The sequence below is a fragment of the Akebia trifoliata genome, chromosome 11, assembly GCF_017979445.1.
Source record: "Akebia trifoliata isolate Shusen 1 chromosome 11, ASM1797944v1, whole genome shotgun sequence".
In the NCBI taxonomy this organism is placed as follows: domain Eukaryota; kingdom Viridiplantae; phylum Streptophyta; class Magnoliopsida; order Ranunculales; family Lardizabalaceae; genus Akebia; species Akebia trifoliata.
The window spans coordinates 8,383,256-8,407,856 of NC_141385.1; the positions used below are offsets into that span (position 1 = coordinate 8,383,256).

Consider the following 24,601-nt stretch of genomic DNA (forward strand, 5'->3'; position numbering starts at 1 on the left):
TTGGGGGGCATTTATTAGAGGTGAGCTTCATATTATCATGGTTCTTTTTTATATATGTGTATATATCTTAACGGAGATGTAATAAGTAAAAGTTGAGGTGCCAATAAAAGTTCTCTAATTATTGTCTTATAATAAAGACGAACTTTGTACAACACAAGCAAAGCGAGGATCACGTTTTCTTGTTGCACCATCAGAATTAATGAGAATGAGACATCGACCGCTCCATCACCTAACCTCACCGTGCGTTAAGTTGTTGTTCGTTTGTTAGAATTTGTTGTTTTTTTTTTTTTTTAAGTTTTTTAAAAAGTAAAAATTACTATTTCTATCATTTAGTTGGGTCCACGTTATCAGAACTATTAATGGGAAAACAGAGGCAGAAGTAGCTAGTTCTTCTCCTCCAACTTCAAGTCTCTTTGTTATTTGTCATCTCTGTGTGTGGCTTGGCATCACTTGTTGAGGAAGAAAAATGGATAGAATAGATGGTGAGGTGGAGGTAGAGGAGGAGGAGGAGGAGATGGGTTTGAAAGGAAGACAGTCTCGAAGGGTCTCTCTTGCGCAGAAGCATCACAACGGAAATGTTTCGCTCACAGTCGCAGAAGAAGAAAATTTGATAGCTGATGAGATTCAGCCCAAAGAGATCTCCGAAGCTGAGAACAGCATTTACTTTGACACAAAAGATGGTAACTTTCTTTCTTTCGCTCTCTCTTTAAGTCTTCATGTTAACGATGCCGATGTTCTCTCCTTTTTTTGAGAAAAAAAAAAAACACGAAGAAGAAATACCCAAAATGACCAAAATACCCTTAACCCATGTCCTATTCTCATCCCCACACCAACTCTTACTGTAGAGTGCAGGGGACGGAAGTCACGGAAGGGTCCCTTATATTAAAAAAAAAAAAAGAAAAAAGTTCCGCTTTTTTATTTATTTTCTTCTAAAAGCTAAATAATTTAGACTTTAAAAAGCATTTTAGTTCGTGATCTGATCTCTTTTACTAGTTACTATCCTCTCATCTGTTTTGATTCTTTTGGAGATCTCGCACTGAAAAAAAAAAAAAAAAAAACTCAAGAAATGGAGAAGAAATAAAAGCTCTCTCTCTTCTGATGATGCATATTTGTGGTGTTATGGTCCTCCAAGATGTAAGTTTAGTGACAAATTAAAACTCCAGAAATGATCCCCAATTTTCGATTTTCTTTTAATTATCATTTAATACTGTGTTTAATGCATAAGGGGGCACATAATTGCTGCAAATCATAGTTTTGACCAGCGTAGATTTTATTCTTTTAGGCATTCTTTGTAGTGTAAGTTTCTGATAGTGATGGAAATTCTAAAACTTCTTTTGGAGTGTTATAGCAATCAAGTAGTTAGTAACTTAACTTCAAAGGCTACTAGATTACCATCTCCAGCTATCTGGATGGCCTCGGTCGCCATATGACTTTATTATATGTTGTGCTTTTGATGCAGTAAAAAGCTCTATTAAATGAATTTTTTAAGAGAAATTTCCCAAAATGTGATCAACATTTTACAAAATTTCCATTCTGGCTCACTGTTCATTTCAATTCCCAAAACATGAAAAGAATTTCGTCATATCAGCTCATGAAATGGTAATTTACCCATTTTGTAATCTTTATTGTTTAAGTAGTTTTCAAACTCTTCTGATGCATCTTTGTGGAAATGTTCGTGAAAATATACATAGTTTTGCATAGTTCTTTGTAAGAACACTTGGACTAAATTCAAAGCTTCTGTATTCATTCATTGAATCAAGAAGTTTAATTCTGGAAATTTGGTGTTTAGTGAAGATACAATTACTTTTGCAATTTTTTGACTGAAGGAATATGGAAGTGCCGCCACTGCACTTGGACCTACCGAATGGAAAGTCCTGAAATTGATCAAATTCAGAATTCAAATGGACACTGTCATGGGCCGATGAGTATCAAAACGTTAACTCAGCAGGGGTCATGTTTTGGTCTAGAAATTAAAGGTCAGTCAATACTAGAAATTTTCAAAAGAATCAAAGATACCAGTAGTAATTAAAGCTCACAGTAAGTAATCGAGAAACAAAAAAAAAAAAGAATATCCATAAGAACTTCTTTTTGGGACCTAAAATTTTTTATCATTCATGTGGATTCTTTCTGTAAGGTTTGTGTACATCTTTTTTATTTTTTGGATATCTGATGTGTTATGGTTTGTGGAGTTTGATGGTATTGGTCATTAAGGAGATACTATTCATCAAGCTATGTGTGTTGCCGGTCGAGCTCAGCGTTTATCTCACTTGGAGGGGGTGGGGAACAGTGGTTCCCCTGCCTGGAAGGTGGGGGTTCGGGGGTGGATTTCTAGAAGGAAAATTTTCCCAAGGGTTTCGTAATTTCAATGGTATTATGTAAAACCCTAGTTAGGTTTTTCCTGAGGGTATATATTTCTATTTTTGGTGAAAGGGAGTAATCTGTAACTGCAAATTTTCTGGAATTAGTGTGAAGTGTGATTCGTGGACATACCTCAATCTTGAGGGAACCACGTAAAATCTTTGTGTTTTGTGTGTGATTGCATCTTGCTTTATTTTCTTTCTTTATTGTTCTTGCATTGATATTCTCTACATGATGAGCTTGTATTGAATAGGAAGAAAAGAATTGATAGGGAAGGAGAGTGCAAAATTTCTACGAGTGCATGTAGATGGGAATAATATCTATAGAAATTGAAACCTTAGATGTTATGTTTTATGTCTTGCCAAGTTTCCACCATCTCCATCTCTATATTTCTTTGGCTAGAGGTTTGTTCTATTTATACTGGCTTTAGCATGTTTGGGATGTAAAGTTGACTTAAGCTGTTTGTGTACAACATAATCTCTAGTTTCCTTTCTGTGTGGTTACTTTATAGCCGTTAAGTAGTATTCCTTTACATGCCTTAAAGAAATTCATACTGATCTCTCGTTCTCATAATGCACATATATTATAAGCATTGTTTAAAATCTGGTCGCAGGGCATTGTCTCAGCCAGGAGAAAACCCTATGGCAATAATCTGAATAAGTATAATTCAAGTGGGATGTATACCATTCTCCAACTTGAAGGAATGAAAAAATGCATATGTTATAGTTGCAAAGTGGACACTCGAATTAAACGTCACAATGAAATCTTCAAAAAAATTTCGAATCCCAACTTCGTTCATCATTTTGTAGTTTGTGTGCCAAAAAATATTATATGAGGAGATGGGATTGAGGGCTATTAAATGTTTACTGAATGGATTATCGGGATACCATTCTGATTATACACTTACAGCATCTCTAACAAAATTCTTGTTTGCTACATGAATGTAGGTGCTGAATCCAGTAATGGAAGTGATGGGATGAAATTTAGTCCTATTGACGGTTTCGTTGCAGAAAAAAAGTTAGGAAACGGGGAATCTGTTACTATAAATGACCCCAACGCTCAAAGGAGCCTAACCACTGGAAACAACAACCAAATTTGTCAAAATCTGAAGGATGAACGGCAATCTGGCTTGCAACTTCTACTTTCTGAGAAATCTATCGAAAATGGAAGTACAAGTTCTGATGGTATCACTGAAAGTGCACATACTGAGATAGCAAAAGAGAGTAAACAGGTAATAGTAGAATGGGATGTTGACAAGGTATTGAAAGAGCAGGATACACATGATTTGTACTGTCCTAAATGTAAATCTCGTATTACAAAGAGAGTAATTCTACGTAAAAGAAAACGGAGAAATCCAAATACTCAATACGGTGATATAAAGCGTGAAACTGATGACTCAGTAGTTCAAGTTGGTCTAGATGATATTCCTTCTGAGTCTGAACTTCCAACCAGTGATCAAGGTCAAAATATAATCGAATCTGGTTCAGAGAGTGGCCCACGGGGTGTTGAAACCGAGGATCAAGATCGTGACACTGGACCAGATATATTCAGATGTTTATCATGCTGCAGCCTTTTCAGTCAAACAGGTATGACTCTGGTCAACAACTATGAAAAAGTACTCTCTGTTCACAACCATATTGTTTTGTATCTCTGTGTTAATTTGTTCTTGGAACTCTGTTCTAATTTTGAGAAAAATCTTTTCATATGATGAAATAAATTTCCTGTGGGCCAATTTACTAGCATGCCGGATAAATGGTTGCTATTCTATTGAATATGAAATGGGTATTTGAATTCATTTAACAGTAGTGTATGGGGACGAACTTCATCTACATCAAAAACTTGAGAAAATAATGTTCAAGGCACAAAAAGTAAGATTGGCACATTGCAAAACAACTATGAGGTTGTGGGTTCAAGCCCAGCTTACCCATTAAAAAAAAATAAGATTGAAACATTTTTGTAAAATTCAAGAAGCAAGATTTCAAATTATTATTATTATTATTTTTTTGAGTTTATGCATTCTTTAAAAACTTGTTAAACCTTCAAATTTAATAAATTACAATGAAATTGAAAATAAAGTCTTTTTTCTATTTTTAGTTAAAAAAAAAGAATTTGTTTTGGATGATATGCGACTGCAGATGCTATTGTGCGGTTGCATGTGCTGATCGTGTACCATGGCCTATGCTATTTAAAAAAGAAAAAAAAAAAAAAATGTAAGGGAGCATTCAAGGTAAATAAGTCAAAAATATGTTAGGAACTAAAGATTAGATCACCCCTGATAAATAATTAATTCCTCATTTATGTAGCGACACTACCAAGTTTCTATGATGACACAAGTGTCAGTTACTCATGCACTCAAAATCTCTGTTTTTTGTTGGTGAGTGAAGTCAAAAACTTGAGTACCTAACCAATTGTTCAATTTTCTTAAGTAGTTTTTTGTCCAAGTCCATGAATTTATTTTACTTTAAGGTAAACATGCAGGAGCTTGACGTGGCTTGGTAATTAGATTTGTTCATAGCTTAACTTTTTCACAATTAATTAGCTTGTCATCTCTCTCATAATGGATACCACAATTTACTCCTCTATTGAATTCAACAGTGTCTGGTTTTATATTATGGATTTTCGGAAGTAGAGGTGGTGCAACCTTACCAAGTCCTCTGCAGATACCTGATGGGAATAGTGCAGGTAAGCCAGTAATATATTGTATGTAATTCTTAAAATTTTGAATTAATTTGAACACAGAATTTGTAGGCATGGAACGCAATTTTATACTCTCTTACATAGTGCTTGTAACAGCTGTAACTTGCAGCAAGAGCTGAAATCTTACCCCTTGCACTGAAATTTTCTACTACAAGCAATGTTCAGATGATAAGTACTGGTTTCTTCCCCTAGAGGACTAATGTTCTTAAATAAATGTTGACTTATATAAATCAAGCATTATTTTTGTTTCCTGATTGGATTCAGTAGCTGTTGTGTTCTGTTGTATGACAAATTACTGAAATAAATGGATTGTATCTCATTTAGAAATTATTTCTAAATTTTTTATAAAAGTGAAGGCTCTAAACCTGATAATAATGTAGAACCAACTTGTTTGTTGGACCTTTGTCCAACTCTGATAATTATTGGGACTTCTATAATATTTTTAATCTGGATTTGATTGTTACTTATCACGAGTGTTTGTTACTTGATTTGAACAAGTAGGGATAACTAGGAGGAGGGAAGATCATGACCTGAATTTCTATTAATTAAGTTATCTGATATGTTCTCAGTATGCTTTTCATCACAAACTGCCATTCAAAATTCATATTTTGTAAATACAAATTTTAGTAAGTTAAATTTTTTATCCAAGTAATGTGGTTACACTCAAGGTCACTGTTCCCTCATATGAGCATGTTGATCAATTCATAATCTAAGAAATGGTATGTTCAATTTTTTTTCCCCTTAATTCTGAATATTCTGTAGGGATGAACATTTATTGGCCAGCATAATAAATCCAACCTCAATCCGTGTCCACATATGATTGCATATTAAACAAATCCAGCTCAAAACATCTGAAGTTTCAGCTACATGTGTTAGAATGGTGTGTTATAAGCAAAAGTTGGTGTTAGAAGCTCCTTTGACAACCATTTGTCCTATATGGGCTAGAAGTTTCAAAATGATTGAAACTTTTTCCCATGTTACAAAAGTTCATTGCAATAAATGCTTGAAGTCTTACTGAAGTCTTCCTGATGCTTTTTGTATTCAAACTTCCTTTTGCACTCTTTTTGGGTAAACTTGAATTGGCTTTAGTTATTATTTCGATTATGTCTTCATATTTTATATTCATTTCTTGTGCACATATTTTCAATAATAGGATGGATGGTGTTTACTTGTGATTATGCAGTGCATGATGTATTGCAAGGTAACCATACGAATGAGTTGGTGGATTCCAATACCGAAAAGCAAGAAGATATTACTAAATTGGATACTTTGAAAGCCAATGAAGGTGCTTTGATTTCATCAGAACATGAAGCTTTATCACCTCAAGATGGACGAGCTGGCTTTGAAAAAGATTTGGAGGGTTCATCTAAAAACAATGGTGTAGGTATGAAATATGATTCTCAATAATTCTGGAAGGATGTAGTTGCATCAGAACTAACAGATCAATGATGTATTTACAAAAGATATATTTGTCTATATTAATTTTTTGGGTGAAAGAGAAAAACAAAATTAGGGACACCGTTATTCCCATTTTGCCCTAAACAAGCAAATTTAAGATCATCAGTCAATTCATCTATAAAAATCAATGATGCAATTGGATTTATTTTTATGTCTACTTTCTGGCAATCAGTTTTAAATTTCTCTACTCAAATTCTTGGTCCTTCAAAAACTTGTTAGTAGGGATGGAACATTGTTCATCTTGTATATGTTACAATGAAAGGTTTCTTTTTTGTGATATAATGAGTTATGAGCATTCTTATTGTAGAAGCTAATGAAAGAATTGTGGTCTAGAACCAAAGATCAAAGAAGAGGATGAATGCAAGGAGAAAATCAGGAGAGAGGAAAAAACAAAACTGGAAACCATCCCCTCTCTCTCTCTCTCTTTTACGTAATTACTCCTAACAAATTACCAACATGTCGCTACAATTCATAAAAAAAGAATACCAAAACTACACCTACGTAATGTACACTAAAACCATATGTAAATAACATCGGATTAAACATTATTTTAGCATTCCCCCTCAGTGGAAGATAGATATCATAAATGCCCTACTTGAAGGGAACCTGATCCAAGTTATTACACCCAAGTGCCTCAACCAAATTAGTTCTCAACACTCAATTATCATTCATCCTCAACACTTGATCTGTCTACCACTCTGCTTGTTACACTTTCATGTGAAAAATGTTACCTCTAACAATCAGTAGTAGACAACCTAAGATGTAAATCTTACCCATTACACTTGTAATAAGATCATGAATCGGAGTACCTTTCAAATATCTTAGGATATGAATCAATTCTCTATAGGAAGAGTTGCACTTTGTGTAAAAACTCATATCGACACTGAAGCCAGGCATGAAGGTGAAAGTAAAAGGATTGATAAAAGTATGTAATGATATTCACGAGAAAGTCTCGATTTGAACAGGCAATACAAGATCACATGCTTGATGAATCTTAATTTTCAGCTCAGTGATTTTGTGCTTCCACATGCAGACATTGCATTCTATTCTTAGAATTATTGCCTTTGTTTCTGTTCTTTGTTGTTCTCTCCTCTTCATCCTATTATTTCCTGTTATAATTTTTGTTCTAGATCTTGCTAACCTGAGCCTAAGATCTTCTATATGTCAATAAGCTTAATTGCCTAACAAAGCTTTGGGGAGAATAAAATAGGGTATAAAATATTGTACACTAGCTGGTCATGGCACCAATGTATTGGTAGTTTTAATACTTGTTAGGGGTAATTTAGCATGTGGGGTGCTAAAGTTAGCACGCGCACAGATATAGTAATTTGACATTTAGTGATACATTATAGGCACTATGGAGTGGTGAAAGGTTGTATGATAAATGCTATGCTCCCTAAAATCCTTTATCCTTTTCTATCCAAACTTGAAACTGAACACTTTTTCCTTTCTTGAGTTGTAATTATCCTTTACTCTCGCACTTGCTTCGGGTAAAATCGAATCGGATTTAGTTATTATGCAGATTATGTCTCCATAATCTATACTCATATCTTATTAACTTGATTTTTAATAATAGGCTGAATGAGATTTACTTCTGCTTATGCAGGGAATGGCTCATTGCAAGATAATCCTAAGCTTGAGTTGGTGAATTCCAACACTGGAAAAAAAGAAGATAATTCTAATAGGGAACATCTGAAAGATGAGAAAGATATTGAAGATGAAGCTTTATTGCCTCAAGATGGATTAGCTGGCGTTGTAAAAGATTTGGAAGGTTCTCCAAAATATAATGGTGCAGGTTTGAAATAAAATTCTAAATAATTCAGGAATAAGGTCTTGCAGTTAAGGTCATGTTATTAACATCAGCCAATTATAGGGGAATTTTGTTGAATTTCATCAGCAAAGAACATTGCAAAGTTAACATTACCTTTAACATTTTAAAAAAATTTCAGTTCATGTAGGAGGACTTGTTAGGCAATATCCATTATGTCCTACAAATTCTCTTTACATCCTCCTAAAATTCAAGACCAAAGCTCTAAAACGGATGAAAAGTGTTGTGAACACTTCTATCCCCATTTTGCTTCATTGGTATGACTTTGGAGGTTCCTTGGTGAAAAAGGGCCATACATAGATGAAGATTGATTAAAAATTATTGTAACACTCATCCACAATGTGGACTGCATTATATCCTTAATGCCTAACTTGAAATGAACCTGACCAAATGGGTTACGCCCCAGTGCCTCTTCCCAATCTTGAAACTGAAACACTTTCTTCATTTTTTTTTTTCTTTTCCATTTATGATTATCCTATACTTCTGAATAACTATCTCACAAGTTCATTGCAATAAATGACTGAATCTTACTGAAATCTACCCAATGCATTTTGTATTCATACTTCCTTTCATGCACTCTCTTCGGTTAAACTTCAATTGGGTTTAGTCATTATGTCGTCGGGTTTAGTTATTATGTCGATTATATCTTCTTAATGCATATTCATTTCTTATGCTATATTTTTAATAGTAGGCTGGATGCGGTTTACTTGTGCTTATGCAGAGATTGATGTATTGCAAGATAACGATAAGGCAAAGTTGGTGAATTCCTACACTGGAAAGCAACAAGATAAATCTGAATGGGAAGCTTCAAAAGGCAAGAGAGATTTTCTGAATTCATCAGAACATGAGGTTTTGCCACTTCAAGATAGAGAAGTTGTCTTTGAAAAAGATTTCGAAGGTTCACCCAAATATAGTGGTGCAGGTATGAAATGATTCTCGATATAATTCAGGAATGATGTCATGCAATAAAAATTCCCAAGCAGTGAAGGTCATCTTATTAAAATTATTCAATTTTTGGGGAACTCCATCAATTGATTTAAAACCTTGCGAACTAAGTTCGCCTCTACCATTTTGATGAATTTTACTATTCAGTAAGATGACATAATGGGAAATCACCATTATCTCCTACAAATACCAGTTATGTCCTCCTATAGGTCAAGACCAAAGCTCTAACACAGATGAGACCTGTTGTAAACACTTCTATCCCCATTTTTTCCAATACATATGTATTGGAGGTTCCTAGACAACACTTTAAGGGCATACTAATTAAAAATTGTTCCTCTAGGTGCGTATCTTTTAGTTATTCTTCAGTAAGAACCGTTGTTCTGTGTAGCTTCATTTTCTTCCATACGTTTGACCCACATTAGCATTGCTATCATGTAGTTGCATCAGATTTACAGAGTGTCAGTATGGGTGGAACAATATTCATCTTGTAAATATTATCATGAATGGTTCTTTTTGTGATATAATGAGTTATGAGTGTTCTTATTGTAGAAGTAAATGAAGGAGCTGTGATTTAGAACACAAGACCAACTAATAGTATGAGAATAAGGAGAGAGGTCAAAATAAAATATGAAAACCGTCCCTGCTCTATATCTCTTTTATCACTCCCTAAACAAGTACCAACATGCCACTACTTAGTTATAAAAAGGCAGATTCTCAAAACCACCCCCACTTAATGTAAACTCAAGGTGTAGTATAGACATCATCAATAACCAATTTGAAGGGGACCTGATTTGACCGCTCTAGTGCCTTGTAACAGTACCTGCAACTTTAATGAAGAAAATAGGGAGAAAGAGGGGAAAAAATGGAACACTTTGGCTAATTCGAGGATGAAATTCTTATATTTTCTCATTCAGTGGTTTCTCAATTTATAGAAACAAGAGTCTTACTCAACAATTCAAAATAACCTAATCGTAAGAAATAAATCAAAACAACCTAACTACTTTCCTTGATTACATGGATGTTATTCAGAAACTAACCAAATAGATATCTATAGAAGATTATAGAAAATCTTGGAGATTTCCTACGTTGAGTGCACGTGCTTGTGGTTGGGGTTATTACACCCTATCCCTATTCGGAAAATAGCCTTGTCCTCAAGGCTCAAAGTCTGGGAAACGGTCCGTGATGAATGACCATAATTCCCCCTTAGTCTCTTCAATTGGTTGATCCAACCATTTAATCCAAACCTCTATAAAAGCTGCATTGTTATGCTTGATCATCTGACTGTTGAGGATCGCCTTAGGGGCTTTGCTCAAAACTCCTCCATCCACGAAAGTTGGTAGAATATGATGGGTTGTGGTTGATGTACCCAACTTCTTCTTTAGTTGAGAAACATGGAAAACGTTGTGGATTTTGGAAGAGGGTGGCAAATCCAAACGGTAAGCCACAAAGCCAATCCAATCCATAATCTTGTAAGGGCCATAAAATCTGGGAGCTAGTTTGGAGCAAGTGTGGTTAAAAACCGAATGTTGACGGTAAGGTTGTAAGAGGAGGAAGACTTCATTACCAATGAGAAATTCCTGTTCAGTTTTGTGTTTATCGGCATAAAGTTTGAACCAATTCTAAGCTAGAGACAAATTGTCCGTGGGTAGGACAAGGTATGATTGCGATTCAATAAGCCAACTTCCACACTTTGAATGTGGGCTGTTCCAGGAAAATACATCTCTATAGTGGGAGGCGTTGACCAAACATTGCCTCACATGGTGTTAGACGTGTCGACTCATGGTAGGTGGTGTTGTACCACCATTCTGCTCAAGGGAGCCATTTTACGCATTGCTTAGGACTCTGACTAGTGAAGCAACGCAAATAAATCTCGAGGCATCTATTCACTTGTTTGGTTTGTGGGTGGTACACTGTGCTCATCAAAACATCGGTTCCTTGTAAGTGAAAAAATTCTTGCCAAAAGTTACTAGTAAATATCACATCTGATCGCAAATAATAGACAATGGCATTCCATGTAACTTCAAAACATGTTCATTAAAGGCAACAACAATAGTTATAGTCGAAAAGGGGTGATAAAGGGGAATAAAATGTGTGGCTTTGGAAAGCCGATCAGCCGCCACAAAGATAAAATTTTTTCCATGAGATGGAGGAAGACCTTCAATAAAGTCCATAGATATTTCTATCCAAATATGTTGGGGAATGGGTAATGGTTGAAGCAACCCAAGGGTGGCTAGGGATTCAGACCTATTTCGTTAGCAAATGTCGCAGGCTGCAATGTATAGTTTAACATCATGTTTCATGCCTTTCTAATAAAAAACATGTTTGACCCATTTGTAAGTCTCGAGGAAGCTTGAATACCTGGCGTCGGGGCTATCATGAACATGTTATAGGATAGCACTTTTATGAGGGGAATCTGCATTGATGACAATGCGATGTTTGTAGCGGAGCCGATCATTGGTGATGGAGAAATGAGGAATAGGGGTCGGGTTGACTTGGAGTTGGTCCATGATTTTGACAAGTGTTGGATCTGAAATAGGTTCTCAGATAACAAAGTCAAGCCAAGTGGGAATTGGTTGAGATGTAGAAGCAAGAGTAGGATTAGAAGTCCATCTTGAAAGAGCATCATCAACCTTGTTTTCAACTCCATGCTTGAAGACAATTTTGTAATCATAGCCAATGAGCTTGGCAACCCATTTGTGTTGAGCCCGAGTAGAAACATGTTGACCCATTAAGTATTTCAAGCTTCTATGATTGGTCAAGATATGGAAATGGTCCCCCAACAAATAAGGATGCCATTTGTCAATTGTTTCGATAATCGCAAGCATCTCTTTTTCATAGGTAGAAAGACCTTTGGTACAACCAGTAAGAGCCTTAGTAAAGAAGGCTAAGGGATGGCCGGATTGCATTAGAACAGTCCCAATACCCACATCATATGCATCACTTTCGATGTCAAATGGCTTGGTGAAATTAGGGAGGGCTAAAACTGTTGTAGAGCCCATTGCCTATTTGAGAGCTTGAAAGGTAGCGTCGGCCGGTTGGTTCCATGCAAAGGAATCCTTTTTTAATAATGCAGTCAAGGGTGCACAAATTAATCCATAACGCCGAATGAATTTGCGATAATATCCACCATGGCCCAAAAAGCCTCAGAGAGCTTTCATAGAAATTGGGAGTGGGCCATGACACCATAGCCTCAATCTTTTGGGGTCAGCTGCGACACCATTATTGTAGATGATGTGGCCTGGTACTCTATAGTAGTAGCACTGAAGTGACATTTAGAGCATTTGATGAATAAGGCATTGGTCTGAAGGATTGTAAGCACCACTGTGATGTGATTGAGGTGGTTAGTTCAAATTTTGCTGTATATCAAAATGTTGTCAAAGAAAACCAAAACAAAGATGAGGAGGTATTGCTTGAAAATGTTGTTCGTGAGGTGTTTAAAAAGTAGATGGGGCGTTTGATAGTCCAAATGGCATGACAAGGAATTCGTAGTGTCCTTCATGAGTGCAGAACACCGTTTTAGGGATTTCATCTGTAGCCATGCGTATTTGATGATAGCCCAATCTCAAGTCCAACTTAGTAAAGTAAACTGAACCATGGAGTTCATCAAGTAGCTCATCAATGACAGGGATGGGGACACAGTCCTTGACTGTGATGTTGTTTAGATTGCTGCAGTCGACGTGCATATGCCAAGAGATGTCTTTCTTACGGACAAGTAGGATTGATGAAGAATATGAGCTGCAACTAGGCTAAATGACTTCGGTAATAACAAGTTCTTGGATGACCTTTTCAATTTCTCTTTTTTGAAAATGTGGGTATCGATATGGACAAACATTTGGTGGCTTGCTACTTGGAAAGAGGGGAATCCAATGATCGTGAGAGCGAGATGGGGGTAAGCCAGTTGGATCATTGAAGATGTCACCAAATTTTTTCAAGACAACGGACAAATCTGAAGGTACTGGGTAGTCATTGGAAATGGTAGTAGAGAACAACATATGTAGAAAAGCTCCTGGGGCACCTCCCTTCAATGATTTCAGTATTGTGGATTGGATTAGAGACCGTTACTATTGGATTAGTCTCACCAGTTAACGTGACTTTGGTAGAACCAACATGGAAACACATCCTTAATTTCTCAAAGTCTTAAAAGTCTCAAAGAATAGGTCCTAGCGTCCGAAGCCATTGGTCTCCAAGAACCATGTCACATCCGCCGAAGGACAGGAGATAAACATCAGTAGAAAAAACATGTTGCTAGATTGAAACCTGGATGTTCTTGCAGAGACCTTGACTTTTCAACTTCTCACCATTGGCTTCCATGACGTGGAGATCTCACCATGTCACATTCGCTGAAGGACTAGAGATAAACGTCAGTAGAAAAAGCATGTTATTGGATTGAAACCTGGATGTTCTTGCAGAGACCTTGACTTTTCAACTTCTCACCATTGGCTTCCATGACGTGGAGATTGGCTTCTATGTCACGGTCATATCCAAGTCATTGAGCCACCCGTGCATGAAGGAAGTTGTGAGTACTTCCACTATCAGTTAAGATCTTGATAGGTTGACGCTTTTAGAGGCCTGTAACATGCATGGTTTGGGGTGTTTGCGTCCCCGACTAAAGCATGAAGTCATATCTTAGGTTCTAGAATGTCTGGTGGAGGAGTGGGGTCATCGGTAACCTCATCATCCAATAGAGACTCATCATCATCCTTGGGATCAAAGCCATCCATCAATAAGAACTGTTAGGCCTTGCAACAATGGTCGGGAGCAAACTTCTCGTTGCAATTATAGAAAAGGCCACGTTTTCGCTGTTCATGCATCTCCACCACTGTCAAGTGTTTAAAATTGGATGACGTCGGTTTTAGAGAAGGTTTCTGGTTGGAGACAAGAAGGGGTTTGGTCGGGTGAAGTTTGAGCTGTTATGCTTGCGAGTAAGTCAAAGCTTTTCATCATACAAACGAGCTAAGGCAATGATCTCGACTAGTGTCATTGGCCGTCGACTTTTGACATCCAAACAAATGTCGTCCTTCAATTCGCTAATGAAACAACTTACTAAGAGTGGTTGAGAAACTCTTGGTGTGTGATTGGAGAGAAGTTTAAAAGCTGCTTGATATTCACGAAGGGAACTGTAGATGCACGAAATGGCTCTACACTTTCCTTCTCTTTAAGCTCGGGGGGACCTGCAAAACAGCCCACTCCGACGATCAAGTTAGCAAAATTGATCAGTGTAGTGTGTTTTTAGAGAAGGAGCATTCGAACCTCTTTTACTCATAGTTTTCTTCCTTATATAGGCGTTCAACTTGATCGTTTTCTGCGCCACCCCTTGAGGTGACTTGAGGTAGTTAGCTTACTCCCTGACATGTCAGCTGCAGGAGTTGTTGCAACTGCCCTATCGCTTCTGAGAAAGTCAGAGTTGGTCTGACATGACGTGGGTGGTTAGAACTGACTGTCTATTGCAGGCTTATCTGTCAGACCTGTCATACCGACCTACGAGCTGATGGCATAGCTCCGAGCTTGGAATACATGCATTCGTCGGAGTTAATAAACCGAACAAGAGTCGTGGTTTGTCCGACCTCAAAATCATTATCCTTGGCCCTTTATCCGAGCCACGTGTCGGTGCTCAAGAATTTCCCCCCACAATACCCCCTCCCGAGGGCTCGGGCAGCATGATCGGGTACTCGGGAATACTAATAATTAATTAGGAAAACTGACACGTGGGTGCCTCTTATAGGGTCTTAGCTAAGATTAATGGTATCTTTATGGCGAATCGTTACTTAGCCTTTTCACTTTTCGAGGGCGGCGGTCGGTTGGGCTATCATCGCAGTTCGCGTCCTGTCTGTTGGTTTAAACGGCGCAATTATTGCGTGGTGTACACGTGGCGCCCGGGGAATGGCTCGATTCGCGTGCAATGGGGCGAACGGTCATATCGGGTTTCTCAGCGTTATTTAATACCCCATCATAACCCATCTGAGAAACCCCATCCGTTGATCTTGGGCACACATCTCGAGGCCTATTTTGCCTATATATATCTCGCCCATTCCCCATTTTTACTCACTTTCGCGTTCCTTGCCGTTACTCTGCCCCATTTTCTCTGCTCGCGCGTCTGCTGTGCCCTTGCCCTGCCTTTGTTGCGCCTTCCGGTCGTCAGCTGCTCAGCGAGAGGTCTCTGATCATTCTCAAGGAAGAGGGCAAAGGAAAAGGTAATAGAGTCAAGGCAACCCCTCTCCTCTAGCTTCTCTTCTTACTCCTTTTCTAGTCCTCCTCCATGGCCAGGGGGAAATCTTATTCCCCTGCCTGTCCCCCATTAGAGATGGTGAGGGACACATTCGGTGTCCCAGCCAATGTAGGCCTGTCCTACGTGGATGAGGCCACACAGCTCAGGGAAGGCCCTTCAGGTACCACGGTGGTATACTGGGGGCAATTTAGAGCAGGCCTCCGAGTCCCTCTGAGTAGGCTGACTCGGGAGGTTCTGAATTTTTACCGGAGAGCTCCCGGCCAAATGAGCGGAAATTTCTTCCGACTTATTAGTGCCTTCGAGCACATGAACAGTAGGCTGGAGGACGGCCTCCAGCTAGGGCTCTGGGATATCCGGGCCCAATTCGTTCTGAAGAAGTGCCCGAATAGGCCGGGCTTCTTCTATCTATCGAAGAGGAGAGGGAAGCCTTCCTTGGTCGAGTTACCTGACTCGGACAAGGAGTGGTTTTTATTCCCCATACAGTTGTCCGGTCAGTGGGAGAACGCCCAAGGTGACGAGCTTCCCTCCCTGGCCTATTCCTTCTTCAACACCCACGGTGAGTGCAACTAAGTGTTTCTCCTCTTGTTCTTTTCTATTCTCTTGCCCAGAGACTGAATATGTGTCGTCCGACTTATGCAGGCCCGGCCAAAGACAGGTTCCCGGGAGACTCCGTGGTGATCACCCACCTCTTCTCCAACCCCGACTTGTACAATCAAGTCACGGCCTTTCTACCTCCGTCAATCCGCCCAGCAGAAATGGCCCTGCAATCTAAACGTCCTCCACCGGTCCTCGCCTCCGACTCCGAGGAGGAGGAAGTTGCTGTGGTTCCCCCAGCAATACCAACTGTAACTCCCGGGGTAAGACATGCCGATCCTGAGGAGGAAGAAGAGGAAGACCATCAACCTCTTCTAAAGAGGTTGAGGAGGGGGCCCCGTTCCCCAGCCCCAGTGCTCCAACTGCCCCCTCCTCAAGTTCCGGAGGAGGCCTGCCATCCGGCCGAGCCATCACAGGCATCCTCGGCTGGATCGGTGCAGAGGGGGGTCGCGCCTCCTTCTCCCTGGGTAGTCCAACCCACCATCAGGGGCAGGCCGGTGTCGGACAAAGATTCGGCATTGTCCGACCCGACCATAGCAAGGGCAATCTTCGATGCTTCCGCGCTTCCGCGGGACGTGGAGAAAGTCCGCAAGAGTTTTGCCGGTGATTCGGCAAAATTCTCGAACGAAGCGTTCCGAGCTTTGGCGGTGGTGAGCTTTCATCCTAGCCTTTTATTTTCCTTGGTTCGAATAATATCTGGTTAATCCCTCCATCTAAACTCTTTTCTTCTCCTTATCAGGTGCAACACGCCGTGGCCAAGCTCGTGGAATCCCGCGATGCTTTCGTGGACAGCCTTAGGTCCACGGAAGGTCGCCTCCATCAGCTACAGGCTGAAAGGGATGCGGCTGCGGCCAATTCCCAGAAACTCCAATCAAGCTTGGATAGCGCACTATCCGAGCTGGAGCAGAATAAAGACAAGCTAGCTCTGGCGGAGGGGAAGATCTCTTCCCTAGAAGAACTGGTGAAGGCGAAGGAGGTAGAGCAGGAGAGAGCACTCCAGGATCAGCTCAACTCCCTCCAAGCCCAGCTGGATTCTTCAGAGGAGGCCTGGGAGACGGCTTATAATAAGCTGAAGGCGAAGCTAAGGAAAGCCGAGGCCGCTGCAAAAAGGCCGGAGGTGACCCCGGAAGCCACACCAATGGCTGCTCCCGAGCCGATTCTCGAAGCCCCAGTTGCACCAGTGGACATTCAAGCCCCCGAAGATGCCGTGGTAGCGATTGTAGAGGACGAATAGTTTTTCTTTTCTTTTTTTTTTTTTTTTTTTTTTTTTTTTTTTTAGCATGTTTTTGTAACTCCATATGTAATCCTAATGTAAATATATAAATGTACATATTTTTCGTCGACTCTCGTGCCTTCTTGCTTTCTCTTTTCTGTTTTTCTGTTAAGGCATTATACTTAGAAAGAACAAACGGAATAATTAGCTATACCTAACTCCTTAGGCTCATGCCAGTGAAGATCCGGAATTCTGACTCTAAATCAGATTCCGTATTAGGGACCAGGTTTTTAATTTCGGATGAGTTCCTCAGCTGGAACCCATTTGTCGAAGCTTGGTGAGATCACCAGAATGATCCTCAAATTCAGTGGGGCCAAAACGAGCTAGAAGAGCCTCCCTGAAAGCTGTCCATGGACGAATTCCGAGATTCTTCCGTGTCCATTGATACTACTGCATCGCGTCATTTTCAAGATGGAGTGATGCCATGGAAATATGTTGATCAGAAGGGACCTCATGATATTTGAGAAATCGTTCTGCCTTGTACAAATCAGGGAAAATCCAAGCGTATTGGATGTAGCGTGACTCCTTGTGCTAGTGGAATAGTATCGGGCTCAACAGATGGTCCTTGTGAGGACTGTGTGATCACATGATCCTCGCATATGCTGGCAGAATGGGACCCCATCAAAGGACTTTTGGGATTCGCCCCCAACGTTTCCATTGTGGTGGATTTCCTCCAATCGATGAATAGATTTTGCCAATGTCTGTTGCTGTTTTTCCACGACCTCAAAACGACTCTGTTGTTGGGATTCCATAGAGACAAACTGTTGTTTGAAAGCATTGAATGCTTGTTGTTAATCGATCAGTTCCCTCATGTTCTTCTCGAGGGAATCTCCGTTTGTATTACGTGATGCCATTTGCAAGCATGTCTTGATCATAAACCAGAGGAAAAAAAATTGGGTGAAGAAGCAGTCCAAGGATGAGTGGCTTTGATACCACTTGTAACAGTACTTGCAATTTTAAGGAAGAAAATAGGGAGAAGGAAGAGAAAAAATGGAACACTTTGGCTAATTCGAGGAAACCAGCCTCCTAAATTCTGATTGGGATGAAATTCTTATATTTTCTCATTCAATGGTCTCCCAATTTATAGAAACAAGTCCTACACAATAATTCCAAATAACCTAATCGTAAGAAACAAATCAAAACAAGCTACCTACTTTCCTTGATTAGAGGGATGTTATTTAGAAACTAATCTAATAGATATCTATAGTAGAAGATTATAGAAAATCTTGGAGATTTCCTACGCTGAGTGCACGTGCCTGTGGTTGGGGTTGTTACATGCCTCAACCCAATTAGCTCTTTATACTCAGCTTCAATACTTGGATCTTGCTACCATGCTCTGCTTCTAATTCTTCCACATAAAAAAGATTACATCCAACAAACATACAGTAATCAGTAGTTGACCACCTATTAGATGGAAATCTAACCTGGCCTACATCACATTATCCTTCCACCCTTAGATGTCCATTACACTTGTAAGAAGACCACAACTCGGAGTACCTTTCAGATATCTTAGGATACAAATCAATGCATCCGTATGAGGAGCTGTGCTTAATGTAGGAACTCATGATGTTGACCCTGAAGCCAGTCATGAAAGTGAAAGCAAAAGGACTGATAAAGGTATGTGATGAGATACACGAGAAAATCTCGATTCGAATTGGAAATCTACAGTTTTACCAGATAATATGCCCCGATTAATTTCAACTGTTGGCTTAGTCATCTTTGGGATTCCTCTTGTAAATTTTATTCATTTCTACCTTTATTTCTGCTCTTCTTACTTCTTCTTTTTTCTCTCTCCTTCCTTCTTATTGGTCCCTGTTATATTTTTATTGCAACTCTTGCTAACTTGCGCCTTTGATTATGTAAATAAGATCTGCAACATGTGAATATGCTTAATCACTCACAAAGCCACATGGGCAGTTGTAGTTTGACATTTCCTGGCACATTATAGACACTATGGAGTAGTGAAAGGTTGTATGATAAATTCTGTGCTCCTCAAAATCCTTTTTCCTATTCTTCCCCAGTCTTGAAACTGAAACACTTTTTCCTTTTCTATGTTTTTCCCTTTTTATGATGACCCTATACTTCTAGAATAATTATTTACAAGTCCATGCTTCCTTTTGCACTCTCTTCGGGTAAACATGAATTGGTTTTAGTTATTATGTTGATTATGTCTTCATAATGTCTATGCATTTCTTATGCACTATATTTTCAATAATAGGCCGGGTGTGGTTTACTTGTGCTAATGCAGAGAATGATGTATCGCAAGAGAACCAGAAAGATGAGTTGGTGAAGTCCAACAACACTAGAAAACAAGAAGATAATTCTGAACCTTATGTTCCGATTTCATCAATACATGAACCTTTGTTGCCTCAAGGCAGTCGAGATGGAAAAGATTTGGACGGTTTACCAGAAAATATTGGTACAGGTATGAAATATGATTCTTGATAATTATGTCGTGCAGATTTTTTTGAAAAGCAATTCGTGTCATATTATTAAAATTAGCCAATTCTTGGGTAATTCTGTCAAATTTTATCAATTTGGAGCCTTGCAAAGTTAAGTTTACCTGACATTTGTCAAAATTTTTTGTTCATGTTGGAGGACGTAATTGGAGATATCCATTAAGTCCTACAAGCATTCATGACATCCTCCTATAATGCAAGACAAAAGTTCTAAAATGGATGAGAATTGTTGTAAACATTTCTATAAAAGTACATCTGATAGCTTCATTATGTCCCACAAATACCCATTTTTCCCTGTTGTAAACATTTCTAATATTCCTCTGGTTGGGTACGTTTTAGTTATTCTTCAGTAAGAATCATGTTTTTTTCCTCTTTCTATTGCTTCATTTTTTTCCACACATTTAATTAAGATTAGTCACTATCATGTAGTCATCAGATTTACAGATACACCAGTCACTATTTGATACCTTATTGAAAGTTGAAAGATTAAACATACTTTAATTGTATCTAACCTAATATTTTCACTACATATTGGTGTTTAATAGTGTGAATCAACGTGAAAATACGCGCTTTACTTAAAATAAATAGTTATAAGAGTCATTTTATAATCTAATTTTTTAAAATATTATTTGTCATTAAAATATTGATTTTATGCAGATGCCAGCTAGCTTAAGATATTGATTTTTTACGAATGTTTAGGAAAATTCAAAATTTTGAAATATTTCACTTTGGTGAAACATTCCTCAGAAATGACATTTTAAACCTTGGTTGCTAATGTTATTCTATTCAAAAGGTGCATTTTATTCCACCACGATTAGTAGGGTTATGTAACATTTCAACTTGGGTCTAACTGAACCTTGTGCTGGCTTGGGTGGAATTTCCCCCTTAGGTTTGGTGCAAGCTGGAATTTCCCCCTTATCTGTATAATAACCTTTCTTTTTTCGTTTTCACCTTCATTATCATATTTATAATTACCTTTACTATAGATACATCCTTTTCTCTTATTATTTTGTGCTAATTCTGTCATCTGACCCAACCTAGCTCTAGCCTTACATGCACATGAGTTTCTCTTCATGTGCACCATACCCCTTTCTGTGTGTCTTATGTTATTGGTTGTGTGGGTGGCATGAGAGAATACCTCTCTTATTCAAGTATCCTCCTACTGTGATTTTTGCTAACTCACATTAGAATGATAACTTGCCACGTTAAATTCCACGGAGAATCTTCTTGCCAGTATTTGAGAAACACGAGATCTTAGACACCCATTTATTTATAGCATATTAGGATTTACATTGCCGAGTCTATGTTTCTTTTAACAATCAAAGCACAATGAACTCATAACAAAGCTAGCTGTTTTGTGTGACAATTGATGCATGTGATGACCTTGCAATTATCTATGTTTGATAGTAATCTATTTCAAGAACTTCAGCTCCTTCAATGGGGCTTATGTTTTTGTGGTCCCTTAACCATAGTCACAAAGTTGGAGTACGGGTTTAAAACGGCAAGGGAAAACTTTGGAAAAAATGTTGAAAATGGGAAAAAATGATAAAAATATAAGATAAAAAATATTTTAAAAGTTATGAAAATATATATATATATATATAATCAAGTTATTATCATCAAATCCCATATTTTTACATTTATGAGTCACCAAATTTTATTATATATCAATTCCCACATTGAAAAAACAAGAATTTGTTTAATTTTTTGTCTCGTGAAAAAAAAAAGTGGGTATAAAACGGCTTTTTTTTTTTTGTCTCAAATGAATAAATTGTGTTTTTTAATCGTCAGAGATGCAAGACTCGTTTTTTGTTACTATGCTCTTAACTCTTATTTTTCAGTTAAATTTAACTTTTAACAGTTGTATTTAAGTTGGTTAGGTGATCAATGGAACTTATTTTCCATTCTCATCACATTCCTTAATATAATCTAATTTCTCTCTTGATATGATATGCAGCGAATGATGTTATGCTAGATATGCCAGGACCTTCACCTGCATCCGGGACATTGACAGATGGTGTAACTGAACCTCTTGAGGATGAACAAAATGTGGATGGATCTAGAAGATTCCATGAATTGGATATTTTAAAAAGCATTGTGTATGGAGGTTTGATTGAGTCAATTACAAGTCTGGGTGTTGTTTCATCTGCAGCTGGTGGTGATGCTAGCACAAGTAAGTGTTTGAAACATATTTTTATCCATCACTAATTCACTTTGTTTTATCTATAATTCGATTTATTCCAAAAAATAAAATAAAATAATAATTGATAGGTAAAAGCTTTATTAAAAAACAAAGAAAGAAGATCGAGGAGGCCTACTTACAATACAACAGAAAAATAGAAAAACGGAAGGAACACTGAACTACAATACTCTCAAGCTGAACCATAAAGGATTCCAGTTAAAGAACTCAAACAATTTGTTATACATATGAAGTAGCTATTATGATAGTAGTAGGTTACAACTTACAAAAATTCCTATTTAACAAAACAAACTAAAAAAATAGTTTGCGTATCTTCATCTCTTCATATCATCTTCAGAAGGTTTCTTGGATTGATTTTGAAGTCTCTCTCAAGTACTCCATTATAGAAACTATTTTCTATGCAAAGATGATCCAATAGTAGATTTGTGAAAGAGATAGAGAATGAGATTATGAGCTAAGGTTGGGATTTGAGGTTTTAGATAATCTTTTGCGAGTGCTACTTAAATTTTCAACTTCAATGGAAAGTTTTCCTCTTCATTATGTGTTGCAGTTTAATTGCAAGGATTCCTCCTTTTATGTTAGTGCACGGGTGTTTCTTATGATTAATGAAGTAATTTGATTTTGTTGAAGCTTATTGTTCTTTCAAGTTTCAACTAATTTTGGTTTAGGTAATATAATGCATATTACTTAAGATTCTCATTTTATGCCTTTGCTGCAGTGAATATAGTAGCTTTGGGATTGTCGAATCTGGTCGGTGGACTTTTCATAATTGCTCATGGCGTGAGTAATTTTTACATGACAATTTTTTCTTTACAGTCATAATCATGGATATAAGTAGATATGCAGTAACTTCAAATTAATAATTTAACCTTCATATATTAGTAGGACCCACCGTCTTACCAAATTTTTGTTCAGATACTTGCATCATACCAGATAAGTACAAATAACACATACATACATACCATACATGCATGCATGCATGTTTCATGCCATACTCATATTTTGACAAAAATTGGTGCAGATGTGGAGTGCACCAAACATATTAAGTTTTGAATTATCACTTTTATTGAATTTATTTGCACGTGAATTGCTTGCTGCGTTATAACTTTATTAAAAAAAAAAATGATGTTTTACTGGTTATAGCTTAGTTTGCTCATTAAAAAAAAAAAAAGGAAACTATCTATATAATAAAACACAACGGTAGGCCCCACTTTCTATCTCAAGATTTATAATATAAATTACGTATCTCGAGGACAGGTTTTGCCTTTTCTCTTCAACTTTCCAAAATACCCTAACTTCATTCTCTTTCTTCTTCTACCATTTTTTCTAATATAACCCCTCCAACTTTATTGTTTTTCCTCTTCTCCCCCCTTCCTTAATAATATCTCTCCAACTTTACTCCATTATTTAATAATACTCCTCCAACTTTATTATTTTTCTCCTTTTACCCCCTTAACCCCAAAGAGGATGCCTGTGCACAAACTCTAGTGATCTGATATTTAGTAAATCCATAAGTGAAATTAAATGGCACTTGTTGACAAGGGTCTTTGCATATTGGAAATCAATTCTGTCCACATCCAACTTTTTTTTCCCTCAGTGGGTAAAGCGGACTTGAATCCACGACCTCAGAAGTTGCATTGCAATATGTCAACCACTGAGCTATGGGTCCAAGCCCCACTGCATCCAAGAATATCAATAGTACATACCACGATGTTCTTCATTTTCTGACATTGGTTGTTTCTATGATCTCGATCTTCATTTTCTGGGTTCTGATTCAATTGTACTTGAGATATTTGTTCGTATTAATTTCTAATGAGCCATAATTGTTTGCATATTTGACTTGTACCTTGTAGCTTAGGGATCTGAAAAACGAACAACAACATGGAGGAGCCACAGATCAAAATTCAAAAGTTGATCACTACCAAGAAGTCCTGGGACACAGAACGAATTTCCATCTGCACGCAACAATTGCCGTGCTATCATACCTGGTATTTGGATTAGTGCCACCTGTCACATATGGCTTCTCATTCCATAAGAGCAACAACAAAGAATACAAACTGATGGCCGTTGCAGCAGCTTCTCTCATATGTATTGTTCTACTTGCTATTGGCAAGGTCTACGTTCGTAAGCCGCCAAAGTCTTACATCAAAACCATACTCTACTTTTTAAGCACTGGGGTGGCGTCCTCAGGTCTTTCTTACATGGTAGGTGTGCTGATCATTAAGCTCCTTGAGAAGCTAGGTTTGTCCGAACAAAGTTCAGCTGTCCTGGCACCTCCGTCTCTATTAGTATCAAATAAGCCAGCCTGGGCATCTTATTGATGGAGACAGTATGGGCCTAGCAGCTAGTACAGTATCACATCGAGCTGAATTCGATGAAGTGACCATGGTTTGCTTAATTTTTTCCTGCATTTTGAAACTTTTCTAATTTTCGTTACTGTAAGGTACTGGATTTGGTTTCGGTTTCTATTTCTGTTTCTGTTTTGATCAGTTTGGAAATGGAAATATTTCGTACGAACATTTTGATCAGTGTGGAAATAAATACAATTTTCTTATAAATATTA

The 24,601-nt window shown here is 37.9% G+C and overlaps 1 protein-coding gene across 9 annotated transcripts; it reads left to right on the plus strand.

Annotated features, from left to right (window-relative positions):
• The first annotated feature begins 324 nt into the window (after positions 1 to 324).
• Positions 325 to 24,601, plus strand: LOC147390727 (membrane protein of ER body-like protein). 9 transcript variants are annotated; one of them, XM_086457382.1, is made up of 11 exons: positions 327 to 680; positions 1,827 to 1,976; positions 3,306 to 3,944; positions 4,954 to 5,040; positions 6,209 to 6,439; positions 8,120 to 8,308; positions 9,081 to 9,263; positions 19,628 to 19,804; positions 21,796 to 22,011; positions 22,757 to 22,818; positions 23,892 to 24,601. In XM_086457382.1, exons 1-11 carry the CDS (start codon positions 467 to 469, stop codon positions 24,357 to 24,359), a joined length of 2,616 nt encoding a protein of 871 aa, XP_086313508.1. In that variant the 5' UTR covers positions 327 to 466; the 3' UTR covers positions 24,360 to 24,601. The 9 variants fall into 9 exon arrangements, with proteins under 9 accessions (XP_086313511.1, XP_086313513.1, XP_086313508.1 ...); XM_086457381.1 differs by having other exon boundaries at positions 8,120 to 8,302; positions 9,063 to 9,263; XM_086457380.1 differs by having other exon boundaries at positions 330 to 680; positions 9,063 to 9,263.